Raw genomic sequence first — 13,712 nt, 5'->3', positions numbered from 1 at the left:
AGCTCAGAGACAAGGGTGACGGGCCAGAGGTGCCACCACCCCAAACTTCATGGATCCATTGATGGATGCTCCATGATTCAGGGAGTGAGCTTCTGGTGTGGCGTCGAGAGAGGTGGAAAAGGGCGTCATCAGAAGCGCACAGCGGTGGGAACCGCATCGACACAAAGCAAAGTCCATCAGAGACGAGCATTTCTTTACACTGCCTAACAATGCGTTGGGACGATTCGTTGCATTGCTATTCAAACACTGCCGATATCACAGTCTCAAGAAAGCTACCCAAAACATTGTCATCAACGTCGCTGCACTAGGATATCCCTGAGCTATACCTAGATGGCGCCGTCTGCTGCTCCATTTCATCACACAAATTAACCCCAGCTTCATATGACCCAAGCTTTCAACGCCATGACGGACTCCTCCCAGCTCAAACAAGAACACTATCTGTCTCAGCAGCATCTGTCACATTCAGGTTCAGACATGGCCGAAACTTGTTCTCCCCCTTGATATCCATCTGATCCGGTATCCATCCTCCTCCTCCTCCCAGCCCGGCCTCGTTTTCACTCCCTCGTGTCACGCTCCAGCTCCTTAGACCTTGGCCCCTGTGATTGCCTGATGATGCTTAACCGTATCCGCCTACGCTAGGGGGGCGATGAACCCCTGCTTCGCAACACAGTATGGATACAACAATCAAACCTCCAGCTCCGGGCGTCCCCTGCGGCTCAAGGGTGATGCTCGATAGTGCAAACATCCAGGCAAGGGAACCAAGAAATCCGTGCCGCCAAACGTCATCGAGGGGCAGGCTCACAGACGCTCACTGCACTGACGAAATGGAGTGGGCTAGAGCTTCGCCAGTGATCTCATTGACATTCCTGAGCGAGGCTCACGTTCAGGCTTGTCCACGGCTAGAACAGCTGTCATTCTCCATCTCCGTTCGGGAGCCGAAATGGGACAGCTCTCACCAACAACGGACCACCCTCTAGCCCGTGTCCGAGTTGAAGCCTCGTCTCCCGGGCAATCGTTGTGAAAGACATCTCAATCCGAGGTCAGGTGCTCACAGCAAAGTCATGGTTCTTCCATTTGCCCAGAGTAACGAGCCGTCTTTCAGGGTTAACCTGGCCTCCAACTACCTGTCCAAGTACTTCGTATACTTGACTCAATGCTGCCCATTACCGAGCATCTTGATCATCGTCAAGCCGTGTCTCGCAGAGGCGTTACCCGAAGTTCAGACATGTTCCCCGTCTGGGCCCAACACAACCAAAAACAGCTGCCGTGGCTTCGTGGTCCTCATCCGCATACCTCCCTTAGACAGCTCAGGTACCTACCCAGAGGGCGAGCAACGGCCCGACCCAGTGAACCACATCCAGGCAGGTTCTAGATTTGAGCCATCGATGTAACCCTTCAGTCGAACTACCCCATCGCGTCGTCTCGTCTCCATGTCCTCAGGTGGACGCGACGAACAGTTTCCAGATGCAGTGACTAGGCTGCCTCAGACTTCCTTGGCCAGCACGAAATTCAGCTCCAAGGCTGTATTTCTGACAGAACCTCCGTGATTCAGGTGCTGCCGTAGGATACCTGTTACCTGCCAATTGGTATTAGGCTGCCAATAAGATCACGCGTCCATTGCCCCTCATGTGGAGGAGCATCTTGCGTTGTCTCGACCTTACGGGCGGCGTCAGAGTTGACATGTTTCACGGCGCCATCCCGAATCACACGGCCACACTTGAGTTTGTGTGGCTCACTCTGTGTGGCTGAGCAATGCAGCTCGGGACTTTATTTTAGCGGACCGAGATCAGGCTGTTCTTTTACTTCCCGTTTGGGTGGGACCAAGCTGGACGGGAGGCTGGAAGTTCAGCTCATATCAGTTGGTACGTACCCACTATGCTTTGATCTGCATCCAGCCTCTCCAAGGGCTGCATATTACAACCCAAAGAACGACATTCAATCTCAAAATTCGACGTCAGATCCGCTGTCCGATCCCTCGCGGACCGGCCTGAAAGACGGCTCGTTTCATTCATCGATATATGAGCTTTCACACCTCCTACCTGTCCTGGAAACTGACTGTTCCATCTACCAATGAATACGTGACAGCGAAATCCCCAGCCTCGCCGTCCTCAACTCATCATGACACGCTCCCCGACCACGAGGCGGAGCCAATTGCTCTCGAGCCCCGAGCGTAACATCGCCGCGAGCTTCCTACTTGATACGCGAAACAACGAGCTTAGCCATCGGGATGCCCTGGCGGCGGCCCAGGTAGAGCACGAGCGGGTGCGCCAGGCTGCGATCCGAGTCTACGAGCTTCATGAGCTGCAACAAGAGCACCGACGTATCGTCGAGGAGGAGCGCAAGGAGCAAGAGAGGCTTCGGGCAGAAGCTCTAGTTGTCGCTGAGGAAAAGAGGCTTCGGGAGCTCAAGGCAAAGACGATTCCTCGATTACCACCAGAGCCCGAACCTCCCACCCCCCCTCCGGCACCCAAGCCAGATCCTTCAAAGACAACAAACGGTACTACACCAGTAAAGGAATCGAAGCGGGTCGAACCATCCACAACTCCTCCTTCAGAGACCAAAAAGCCTGCTCTTGCACCCCCTGCCATTAGCAGCCCCTTCGCACCCCAGAACAAACCGACGATTAGCAGCCCACTTGCTGCTGCAACTTCCGGACAAACAACTACACATGGACTATTCCAGAAAACAAACGGACCAACTACGGCACAACCTGCTGCGCCTGCTCCTGCTCAACCTTTGGCCAAACCCGCTGCGCCTCCTACGCAACCCGCAGCGAGTCCTACCGAGGATCGATATAGCCAGATTCACCAGGAACTCAAGAAGCTGCGCCGCGAACTTCAGGCACAGTCTAAAGTCCCTGGCTCGCCGCTCAAGGGCAAGCTTGGAACCTTCCGTCGAGAGATCCGGGTGGCTATCGGCCAGCTGACAGGCGGAAAGGGTGCCAATGCCAAACCAGTAAGTACGACATTTCGATATCAGGGCAAACTCTAACAACAAAAACCAGGTTCAGAAGATCACAGACACGTTGAAGGAGGCCTTAAAGGGTGGTACACCGAGCCCGCCAATCGATGTTGGCCTGTTCGTGGTCGACAAAAGAGAGCCCGTTCAGGGAGCCATCCACAACGACCAAACACTGCCTTCACTCTTCATTTATCTCATGAATATCTGTGCCAAGGCCATTATCAACCAGTTCATCAATGAAGGTGGCGCCAACCCAAAGGCAGCAGACCCGATCGGGGTCTTTACAGCCCACATCTTTTCAAACCAGGAGTTTGAATGGCGAGGTCAATCCCTGATCGACATCGTAATGGCGAAGTACCGAATCGTGTGCCCGGTCCTCTTCGGCCACAGAGGCAGCGATCGGACAGAGCGCGGTCGTATCTCCATCGGTTGGAAGAAGGATGGGCCGGCCTGGATCACAGAACAGAGCCACAACGACAGGATGACTGGCCTGGGTGCTGGCTTTGCCTCTCTTTCTCTGAGAGATTTCAGCAAGTCATCAAAGAAGAACCCATACCCGCCTACGAATTACTGGAAGGCGCTCGCATACATCGTCAACTCGCCCCCCAACGAGATCTCAAACACGCAATACGTTGTTCTGCGGTCCATGATCCAGGGCCACGAGCAACGCTTCCTCAACTTTTACGGCAACGCAGCTTTAGCTGCTCTCCGCCTTGCGCTTGTCGAATTCCCCAAGAAGGCGCCCCAAAACGCTACGGCTGCCGGTTCTTTGGCCGCTCTAGCTGATGTGCTCAAGAGCGAGTCGGGACTGGTGTTGGCTTAGAAGAACAAGGACACCCGGCAAGGAGAATCAAGGGGGACGAGAAGAAACAAATGGAAAAAGAACACATTCAAGCCGGTGCTGTAACAGGCGTTCAGGACAGAGATATCATTCTTGTTGATGAGGAAAGGCATCACATCACCATAGGCATAGGCTTGGCAGGCATAGCAGGTGTTTGGCGGACTTGTTGGATTAGGTCGCGCCGTTTAAGCAGACAACGGTCACGTCTGCTCCTCTTTATCTATCCTTCTAGTATACAACCAAGACAAAGAAAAAAGAAGATGATTTCCGGTCATTGCGCGTACGCGTAACGCAGTCGTAGCAATTCCCACCCAAACTCCGATTTCCCAACGTAAAAGTATCATGAACGCTTCCGACAAGGGTGTGCTGCGTCAGGGCAGCCCCTTACCCCTTCTCTAAACTCGAGCATTATAGGATCAAGAGGAGGACCAACAGCAGGATGAGCACAAAGATGAGGACGGCTATGCAGCAGCTACTATACCGATCCTCATTCGCGCGTATCACATGCTGCAGTTTCTGCATGCCCGTCTGCAGTCGGCCGCCCACGCGATCAGCCGCCTCATCAACAACTTCGAGCATCTCGCGCTGTTCCTCTAGCTCCCTGCCCATGTCGTCGGCCTGCCTTCGGAGGTTGCCCACGGTCTGGAACACGCCGTCCAGGTGCTGGTCCTGCTCGCGCATTATCTCCATCTGCTGCTGCTGCTCAAACTCGGCGTACGTATCGTCACCGTCGCCGTCGATGGCGAACGCGTTGGGATCGGGCAGGTCACCTCCACGGACAGCGTCGACCTTTTTGGCCAGCTCGTCGCGCATGTCGTCGATCTCGCCGCCGACCTCCTGCACGAGGCGCTTGCGGCGTGTCACCTCATGTGCAGAGAGGCCGAACTGCGCGGGGTTGGACTCGACGGCCTGCACCGAGGCGACGAGGTCGGCGAGGTCGTCGGCGAGGGATGAGAGAGCGGCTTCGAGGTCGGAGCGAGCGGAAGCAAGTTCAGGGGAGTCGGCATTTGTGGAGAGGGAGCGGATGCGGAGATATGAGGCGAACAGCGGCCTAGCCGAGGCCATCTGAGTGAGAACATCTCTGCGTGGCAGTTAGCGCGATGAACAGCTAAACATTGGGATGATAACGAAGGAGGGATGGAAACGTACTGTTGGACCTGGAGGAAGGGGTCCTCTTCGTTTGTGGAGGACATCATCCTAACGGTATGAGGCGTGAAGACGCATAAGCGTCAATGTGCGATGATGTCTAGGCAACTCTAGCAGGTGGATTAATTGAAGCCAGAAGATTCAATCTCGGAGCCTGTTCGAATGCGACAATGGGAGGTTGGAGGGGATGACGTTGCAGGGACCCTGGGCCTGGGGAGCGCTCGGTGAGAGCTGCGAGGTACGTACCTTTTTCTGGGCTCCCTCTCAGTCACACCGAGCTCTCACCTACAAATTCGACCCGCACACCAAGTGAATTTGGATTGTGCATGATAGATCGAAATTTGCCCAAAGTTCGAGGCTAATATTTGAGTTGGCCAGAACTTGGACTGCTCGTAGTCTAATACCGAGTAGCTTTGTTCTATCTGCCGTTTAACGACTCGCCCAGTTGTTGAGAGTGCACGACTCCTCCAACTGATCTTTTAGAGATTGCCCTCTACCCAACAGACAAGGGCTCTAAACAAGGGACGAGAGAACAACCCGGAAAAGACCAGGGTCAGGTCTTAGACAACATTCGCCCAGCATACAGTAAGCTCCCAGCCAAACAAACCACCAAGAATCCATCATTGACACCACTCCAGGGTAGTCAACAACTCGACTGTATCTCATCATGATACCTGAAAAGCCCCTGCCATTCAATGGCGACTTTGCTTCTCCCGAGGAGTACATCGATGAACTCCTCAAGTTCTCGAGAAGCTCGGAGACTTTTCAAATTCTTTGTGGTGGAGTCCATATCCTCGACTTCTTCACCATCGAACCTGGCCTCTTCCACTACGCCATACCCAAGGAGTGGCACCCCTTCATCTTGTCATGCAGTCTCATGGACCTCCTGGACCTCCTCATGCGAGATGATCTGGATAATCTCAAATTCAAAGGAGAGGCCCCTCCAGAGAGCTTTATCGACTACATTCGAACAGTCCGAAACCTCTCTCTTGGTCGCTCATTCACACCCCCGAAGGAGAAACTGCCTGCTCTGCCACGCCCAGTCGCCGTGGGCATGAACCGCAAGAAGGTTCATGAAGTCACCAACTTTGCCGACTATCTCGATAGGTTGTCAGGGGGCATTTCTAAGGAATTTGGTGATGAAATCACCCACTTTGTTGACTTTGGCAGTGGTCAGAATTATCTTGGTCGAGCAATGGCAAGCGAACCATATAACCGATATGTGGTTGCCGTTGAAGGACGTGAGAATAACGTTACAGCAGCAAGAGGCCTCGATATGACTTCTGGTTTGGCCGTCAAGCCCAAGGTCATGAGGAACAAGAAGCTGTGGAATCAGATCATCGAAGCACGCGGCCCAGACGCACAAGATGATCCAGAGGCTTTGGCCAAGGCTATCCGCGAAGTGGCAGGAGATGAAGCATTCGAGTTCAGGCCCACCAGAGAACTCGAAGCGGAATACACGGCGGAAGAAGGCAAGGGCTTTGTCCAGTATATCTCGGGTCGCCTCGACAGCGGTGATCTTGCCGACGTCATTGCCCAAATCGACAACGGGAGCAAAACAGAGGGCGAAAAGAAGGACTTGCGATTGATGGCAATGTCAATCCACTCCTGCGGAAACCTGTCGCACTTTGGAATTCGCTCCCTGGTCCTGAACCCCAGCATCCGGGCGGTGGCTATTGTTGGATGCTGCTACAACTTGATGACCGAGAAGCTAGGCCCGCCAACCTACAAGCATGCTTTCTTGAGGCCGACTCTCCAGGCTGTCAACGGCCGGCTCGTCCGAGAATCCGACAAGCATGACCCGCAAGGGTTCCCCATGAGCCAAAAGTTCTCGACATATGAAGGTGACGGCGTGCGACTGAACATCACAGCACGCATGATGGCTTGCCAGGCACCCCAGAACTGGACCGAAAAGGAGAGCGCGGGATTCTTCTCTCGGCACTTTTTCAGAGCAGTGTTGCAAAAGATATTCCTTGACCGGGGCGTGGTGACCAAGGTCCGGCATTCAGACGCCCAAGAAGGACCTGAAGCAGATGCTACTGTCGCCACCAAGAGCGACAGCGAGAGTCCTTTTGACATCAGCACCAATCCTGTCATCATTGGATCCCTGCGGAAGAATTGCTACGGTTCTTTCAAGGACTATGTGCGCGGGGCTGTGCAGAAGCTCACGACTAACAGCGACTTCAAACAGTATGCAGACGTGATGCGGGAGAAGATGGGCGACATCACAGACGAAGAGATCGAGCGCTATGAGGCTACGTACCTGCCACGAAAGAAGGAGTTGTGCGCTGTCTGGAGTCTGATGGCGTTCAGCGCCATGGCTGTCGAGTCTCTCATCGTGTCGGACCGGTGGACGTTCCTCCGAGAACACGACGATCTCGTCTGTCATGCGTGGGTCGAGACAGTGTTTGACTACGAACAGAGCCCAAGAAACCTGGTCGTCGTTGGGGTCAAGCGATAAGGTTTCGACCATCTCAGAATAGGAATGGATCAAGCTGTCCTGCAGAGACGTGTCTTGCGGAGAGCATGTCATCGAGTTGTTCGGATCCGCCCACATCCATCTTTTCCAACGGTAGCCGTGCGGAGCTCGCGGTGGCCTCCGGGATGCAGGCGACCGACCTAGACGCGCAGAAGTGAAACAAGCTCTCTGTGCCTTGGCATTGGGACTCGGAGAGTGGGAGGACAATCACGGCCGGCAGCTAGTCGAGTGAGAGTTGACAATCCGGTCGGCTGGGGCGGTTACTGGGCGCGCTAGGCAAGATAGGCCACTGCAATGTCATGCATGAACCCCCCTCTTCTCCGTCGGGGCTTTCATGTCATAGTTGAAGTATCCATGACAGGTCGGGAAGGCTTTGGTCGATCAGCGGTCCTGTCAGAACGGCCGAGACCGAGAGGCTGGGGGTCCGAGAAGCCTTTGTTATCCGGGCGAGTTTGGAGCCTTCATTCGTGGAGATATCGTCAAATCTCGACAACTAGACTATGCTATTACGATAACTGCGATGTAAGCTGGTCAATAATCCTTTATCAAACAGCCCACCTGCGCTTAGCTCCCGTCCCACAACGGGCGGGACAAAGGACCCTCATTGATAGGTATTAAAGAGGATATCTGCTGATAGGTATCAAGAGAAAGCTAATCGCTTCGTGCTATCCGCCGACAATTACCGGCCGCAGAGACAGCCGTACGCAGACCACATAGTTTCTCATTCGATAGCTGAGTGACCTGACAAGAGTATGAGACTTGTGGGGAGAGAGGTGTTGCCACTGAATCCGGCAGGCTTGTGTCGCCATCAGCCAGCCAAGGTCGCCATAGCCCCTCATTCCAGAGGCACGCAAACACCTCATCTGTGCACGCGGTTGACAGCGTGACAAGGGTTTTGGTGGAAGCTGCGTCACTTCTCGACGCTTATGAGCTGCAGCCGGATGCGCAAGGCGACATGTTCCGCGATGCAATGCGAAGCCTCACAGGCGGCAGGTCACGCAGTGAATCACGAGTCAGTGGTGCCATTGGCAAGCCATTGGCAAGCCCGACGACAAGGGCCCAGAAGCGGGGAAGAGGGCTCCAGAGAGCCAGAATCATTGGAGAAGCTGCTCCCTTGCGCCCGTTGCAACGGCACCTGTCGGGGTCCATTACCCGAAGCAGATTTCATCAGTGAGATCTCTCGGAGATGCTTCACTGTCGTGTCCTTTGTCCATCGCGGTGAGCGGCCCTTTCCAGACGCGTGCAGCGGGTTAAGACCGGGGGATAGATGCGATGTGACGAAGGCCGAGCTCCTTTGGGGAATGATGAGCAACCATAATTCAGTGTTGAGGTTATACGACAGTCGATCAGAGGCGTAGTTGAGAGGTGCATGCATCAATTTCGTCCTGCTGGCTGATGTTCATAACAAGGCAGAGCCAGGGGCAGCTGCCGCTAGCGCAAGTGTAGGGGCAGAATGCATCATAAACGGAGAAGAGGAAGCTCGGCGCCTGACGCTGCTAGAGTCGGATGCAAGGCGGAGGCGAAGCCGAGTCGAGACATGATAGCTGGAGGTGCTGATGACCCAAAAGAAAGGGTGATGATGAAAGCTGGGGTTCCTGGGAGGTTTCCGAGACGGGCAGGCCGCAGAAAACACCAGGGTCTATCTGCCTTGGAGCCGAAGCTGGGGCTGACGGTACGACAAAGCTGGGATGAAGAAAATGATGAGTCTCAATTGTGACGTCTTGAGGTGAAGGTGAAGGTAATATCAGCTCCGAGGTGAAGGGCATGTGATGGATGTGAGCATAAGCGGACTGACGAGGAAGGCACAAGGCATCATCGTAGAGTTGTTCCTGCCTGCCCAGAGACAGGACTGCTACCACCTACCTACTTTGCTCACCAGGGCAGGTACCGCCTGTAGGCCTACTCCATACCTACGGGTACCTCACTTACACTTCCGTCCTCCACACATCCGATCAACACCAACAAAATCGCCTTGGCCTGGATCCAGGCTCACGGTTCGCCCGCTTGCTTGATCATGGCTCGTTCGCCTTCAAGCTCACGTCCAAGCCCAAGCAGAAGGCCAAGCTTGGACTAGTCAAACATGTCTTGTCCTACACTCCGCTACAGGGTTGCAAGGGTCCTGATCCTATCCGATCTCAGCCCAGCGACGGCATCTCACCCCTGCCCCCACGCACCAACAACTTCTGCAACTCTACGGATCCTACATACAGTACCTGCACCTATCATGGTGCTTGGCTGCCACAACCTTTTGCTCCCGGTCGATCTCGAGACCACTGTCACGCACTCGAATCGGCCACCAGCTCTGGCTTCAGATGGATGCCACAAGTGTGCATCTTGATCTGGCGACGTGGTCTTGATCGCTGTGAGGAAACCAAGACCGCAGTCCTAAGCGAAACGAGCTGTGTGTCTTGACCTTTTGGGCGCTGTGGCATTTCTGTGACTCGGAGAGCCACGGCGCTTCTGACCAAGTCTTGTTGCTTTTGTCCTCGGCTCCATAACACATAATGCTGTGAAACCACCTGCATCGCAATTACAGAAGCCACCTGCACCTTTCAGGTTCCGCCTTACCCACTGGGGTGTTGGATAGAAGGGAGATGCCTTGGGCATCGGGGCATTGGGTGATGATCTGCGCCAGGAAACCCCCGAGCAGCCTCACTGAAGCAGCGTGCCCATCTCCCGCAGACGATACAATCGATGCAAGCACAGCATGGCAGGTCGGCACATAGCCGTGGAAGACGACCTCGAACCATCCTGTCCAGAGTAGCATCATCGGTTGTGGACAGGGGTTGTTTGAGCCACTGACGCCTGATTGCACCAAGACATTGTCGGCTTACACTTTCTTGAGGTCTAGTGGGAATATCCAACCCCATGCCTGTCAACGCTGCCGCCATGATGGCCCAACTCGGCCAACTACGGTAGTTCCCAGGTCGGCCTTTGGCTTCCTTTGGCTTGGCCTGTCTTGAGTGGACTCGCCTAGTCCCTGCAAAATCCTGCAATGCTTGACCTTTGAAGGGACGTGCCCTTCCCGTCCGGCTTGGAGCCATGGTGTGAGCAACTAAAGTATGCAAGCTGCTCACTCAGAGATCAGGAAGAGAGAGAGTTATTAACGTGGGTTTACCCTTATCGCCTCCGTTGCCTAACCTGCATCGATTCTTCTCAATCCCCCTCGTTTTCCTTTTTGTTAATCTTTTGTCAACCTCTCAAAAAAAAAACCTTCACACCACTTGAGCTTGGGTGCCCCTTTCACTAACATCAAACTTTACCGGTTTTCCAGCACTCCCGTTGGCGCTCTCAGCTCTTGTTTCTCGTCCAACCTTAGCCCAAACCTTGGAGCAGACGGACCGAGGTTCTTTCCATGATCGAGTCAGCCCATCGACTCTTATCGCCTACCTACTGTCCGTCCAGCCTAGCTTGAGTTTGTCGCAGACATCGATTCGTATTCAAGTTGCGATCAGCCCCTCATTGAACTCGACCTCGCCTGCACCGGGACTCGACATTGGCGGTTCATCATGAACGCGCAAGTTTCTTTCCTTGTAAGTCGGTGCTGCAGTTTCTGCACACAACCCTTTCTTACTTGAGATCTGTCTTACTCTTGATCCTGCTGCATGACCATGCATGCGACTACACAACGACGGGCGTTTCAAGATTGACAAGTTAAAGAGTTGCTTGTACATGGACCTTATTCTAACCTCTCGCTCTCTAGGATGGCACCTATACGCTGATTCACATCCCTCTCAACCTCTACTCGACACTGCTCCAGCCCATCCTCCGCGTCCTCCTCCCACAGTCTCAGAGCCTGGGAAACTTGCGCGATTCACCAGAGTACGAGCTACAGGGTCTCACATCTGATGGTCAACATGGCTTTCTCAACATCAGCATCACCCCCCTCGAGTGCTCAGTGGTCTGCCACTCGTCATGGGCACAGAATGTGTTTGAGCCTGTCCTGAAGACGCTTCCGCGCGATATTGCCAAATCCGTCTCAGTCTCCAAAGACTCGTACATGATCCTCTCCGTCATTAGTGCTGGACTCGATGCGGGTGGCCGTGTAATGGAGTTGACCTCTCCACTGGCACTGGCTGGGATCCCCATCTTCTTCATCACCACCTACTACTCCGACTTTATTCTAGTACCGACCAAAGAGCGCGACAACGTTGCCAAATCACTCCTCGCTAAGGGCTTCGAGTTGTGCGAGAACGAGTCCAACTATGTCACACAGGGATATAAGAAGGGCGCCACCCAACCGACAGTGACCCCGCCGCACGAGGGTCTTCCGTCCAACGTTTCCGAGATGCAGACACGTACTTTTGGCCTTCTCAAGAAACGGCATGTCACTCCCAACATCGAGGAGGGGTTGGTGCTGGTGCAATGTTCTGGCCGTGAGGCATCGCAGCTTGCATCATTCAACCACCAACGACCTTCGATCAGCCGACACGCCACGGGGAACGGTCGACGGCCAAGCTGGGCGGATAATGTCGATACGAAGCTGTACACATGCATCATCTCGGCTCTCGTCTCGCAACCACGATTCATGTCGGTTACACTGGCCCAGGACGACCCACCTTCGCTACTCCTCGACAAGAACCTCCTTGATGTCTTTGGCGACTCTCTGGTGGGGGATACAGAAGGCTGTCTGATTCCAATTTTCCTCAACCTGGAAAGTTTGTCTTTGGAAGCCACTGGTATCGTCTGCGGTGTTGCTGGTATCCTGGTGCAGGATCCGCAGATAGCGGAGAGTTCGGAGCTCTCGTACCTCTCGACAGCCCAAGCAGGTGCCGTCATTCTCTCGGAGGAGCAGTCTGTCCGGGCCATGGGTATTTTGGAGCCACTGCTTACCAAGGAGTCGTAGGGCGGTGGTCTTTTAAACTTGTAACAAAAGGGGAGATGAGTTGTTGACAGATTTGTACCACCAAGGACTTTCAAACCCAAGGAGAGGCGTTTGGAGATGGCGTAAATGATTTTCATGTAAGGTAGCTGGGCGGCAGAGCATGATGCTGGGGAACTGTATCCCCTATGTAATCCAAGACGTGGAGTGGACGGTGGGCGGCTTTTTTGTGTATCTGTCTGGCGTTCTTCGGGAGGAGCTGTTCTGTTCCAAATCGAGATACCATGATGATTGTGTAACGTAACAGCTGGCGTTGCCGTGACTCCAGGTTTGTGATGCCTTGACTGAGAGAGCACCTTGTTACTTTCCCTTCTTCTTCTCCTCGACCAAACCGGCTTTCACGAAGCCATCCCTCGCAACGGCGTTGATGAGGGCAAACCTCTTAGGTCCCAGCAACACGCCGCCATACCACCTCGTCACCACGACCATGGCATCCCAGACATCCATGACCTGCATGAGATGTAACAGTCTGCCCCCAGCAGCGGCCTCCCCGTCATCATCGCAGTCCTGGAAGCTTGCTGCCCCGGGCCCCTTGATGCGCCACGCCGTCATGTTGTGCGTCGCGGCGCGGATGCGCTTGTCGGATGCCAGAAGCACCTGCACGTAGTGCCGCGCCTGGTCCGGCGACGTGACGCGCGCGACGTGTGCTATAAAGGTAGACTTGGAGTCTGTGATGGGCTCTGAAAGGATCCATTCCGGGGGCGGGAAGGATGGTTCTTCTATCTCATGCTCTTCTGGTGGTGGTGAGGGTGCAGTCGGTGCTTCTTCTTCAGCCTCCTCCTCAGAACGCCTCGTAAACTCCTCAACAGCATCAAATAAACACACAAGACCCTCTTGAAACACACTCTCCAGCGCCTCACGAAAGAGTTTAAGGTCCCTCGCGCCGGCACCCCTCACGCCGCCGGAGCTGTGATGCGTGCCGAGGACGGAGGGTGGTTTGGAGGGGTACTCTTGCGGGAAGCGGACGCGGAGGGAGGAGGCGTCGCCGGGGAGGTTGAGGATGAAGACGGAGGTGTCGCCCTCGGTCGGGACGAGGCTGCCGTCGCCGTAGATGGAGTTGATGGCTTCTACCTCGTCTTGGAGTTCTTCGGACATTGTTCGGCGAGTGAGGGGTTGTGTGTGTGTGTGTGTTGAGGGATTGGGTGAGTCTCTTGAGCGGTGGGATTAAAAGGAGCAGAATTGGATTTATTGGAGAGGAGAAACGTCCTTGAATGTGTATGCTAACGAAGAGAAGCTGAGCTGTTGGTGAAAGTCAGGAATATCATCTTCTCAAGGTTCACCGCGAGAATTACTTACCATATGCAGCCCCACATCATACTTCCCCAACTCCATGACCCACCCCGGATGATGCTTCAATGCAGGAGTGACATGTACAGACAATAGGTCAGTCAGTATGTCTAAAT

At 54.3% G+C, this 13,712-nt stretch overlaps 6 protein-coding genes across 6 annotated transcripts; 4 read left to right on the top strand and 2 right to left on the bottom strand.

The window, feature by feature from the left end:
- Nucleotides 1-2,118: 2,118 nt before the first annotated feature.
- Nucleotides 2,119-3,784, top strand: MRS44_012472 (uncharacterized protein; the record flags this gene model as incomplete). Its single annotated transcript, XM_046269474.2, has 2 exons — nt 2,119-2,955; nt 3,005-3,784. 2 exons carry the CDS (start codon nt 2,119-2,121, stop codon nt 3,782-3,784), a joined length of 1,617 nt encoding a protein of 538 aa, XP_046133076.1.
- Nucleotides 3,785-4,210: 426 nt separating this feature from the next.
- On the bottom strand, nt 4,211-4,998 carry MRS44_012471 (uncharacterized protein; the record flags this gene model as incomplete). Its single annotated transcript, XM_046281135.2, has 2 exons — nt 4,211-4,883; nt 4,952-4,998. 2 exons carry the CDS (start codon nt 4,996-4,998, stop codon nt 4,211-4,213), a joined length of 720 nt encoding a protein of 239 aa, XP_046133077.2.
- A 617-nt stretch (nt 4,999-5,615) lies between these two features.
- On the top strand, nt 5,616-7,409 carry MRS44_012470 (uncharacterized protein; the record flags this gene model as incomplete). The annotated part of the gene is made up of 1 exon (XM_046269475.2): nt 5,616-7,409. One exon carries the CDS (start codon nt 5,616-5,618, stop codon nt 7,407-7,409), a length of 1,794 nt encoding a protein of 597 aa, XP_046133078.2.
- Nucleotides 7,410-8,382: 973 nt separating this feature from the next.
- Nucleotides 8,383-9,839, top strand: MRS44_012469 (uncharacterized protein; the record flags this gene model as incomplete). Its single annotated transcript, XM_065618806.1, has 3 exons — nt 8,383-8,597; nt 8,996-9,099; nt 9,307-9,839. 3 exons carry the CDS (start codon nt 8,383-8,385, stop codon nt 9,837-9,839), a joined length of 852 nt encoding a protein of 283 aa, XP_065474878.1.
- Nucleotides 9,840-10,936: 1,097 nt separating this feature from the next.
- Nucleotides 10,937-12,273, top strand: MRS44_012468 (uncharacterized protein; the record flags this gene model as incomplete). Its single annotated transcript, XM_046269477.2, has 2 exons — nt 10,937-10,960; nt 11,131-12,273. The coding sequence occupies 2 exons, from the start codon at nt 10,937-10,939 to the stop codon at nt 12,271-12,273; spliced, it is 1,167 nt and encodes a 388-aa protein (XP_046133080.2).
- A 336-nt stretch (nt 12,274-12,609) lies between these two features.
- On the bottom strand, nt 12,610-13,404 carry MRS44_012467 (uncharacterized protein; the record flags this gene model as incomplete). Its single annotated transcript, XM_046269476.2, has 1 exon — nt 12,610-13,404. One exon carries the CDS (start codon nt 13,402-13,404, stop codon nt 12,610-12,612), a length of 795 nt encoding a protein of 264 aa, XP_046133081.1.
- Between the last annotated feature and the right edge of the window lie 308 nt (nt 13,405-13,712).

Source organism: Fusarium solani (genome assembly GCF_023522795.1).
Source record: "Fusarium solani strain SB1 chromosome Unknown bctg00000008, whole genome shotgun sequence".
In the NCBI taxonomy this organism is placed as follows: domain Eukaryota; kingdom Fungi; phylum Ascomycota; class Sordariomycetes; order Hypocreales; family Nectriaceae; genus Fusarium; species Fusarium solani.
The sequence above is the reverse complement of the archived record's forward strand: the minus strand, read 5'-3'. Positions and strand labels throughout refer to the sequence as shown.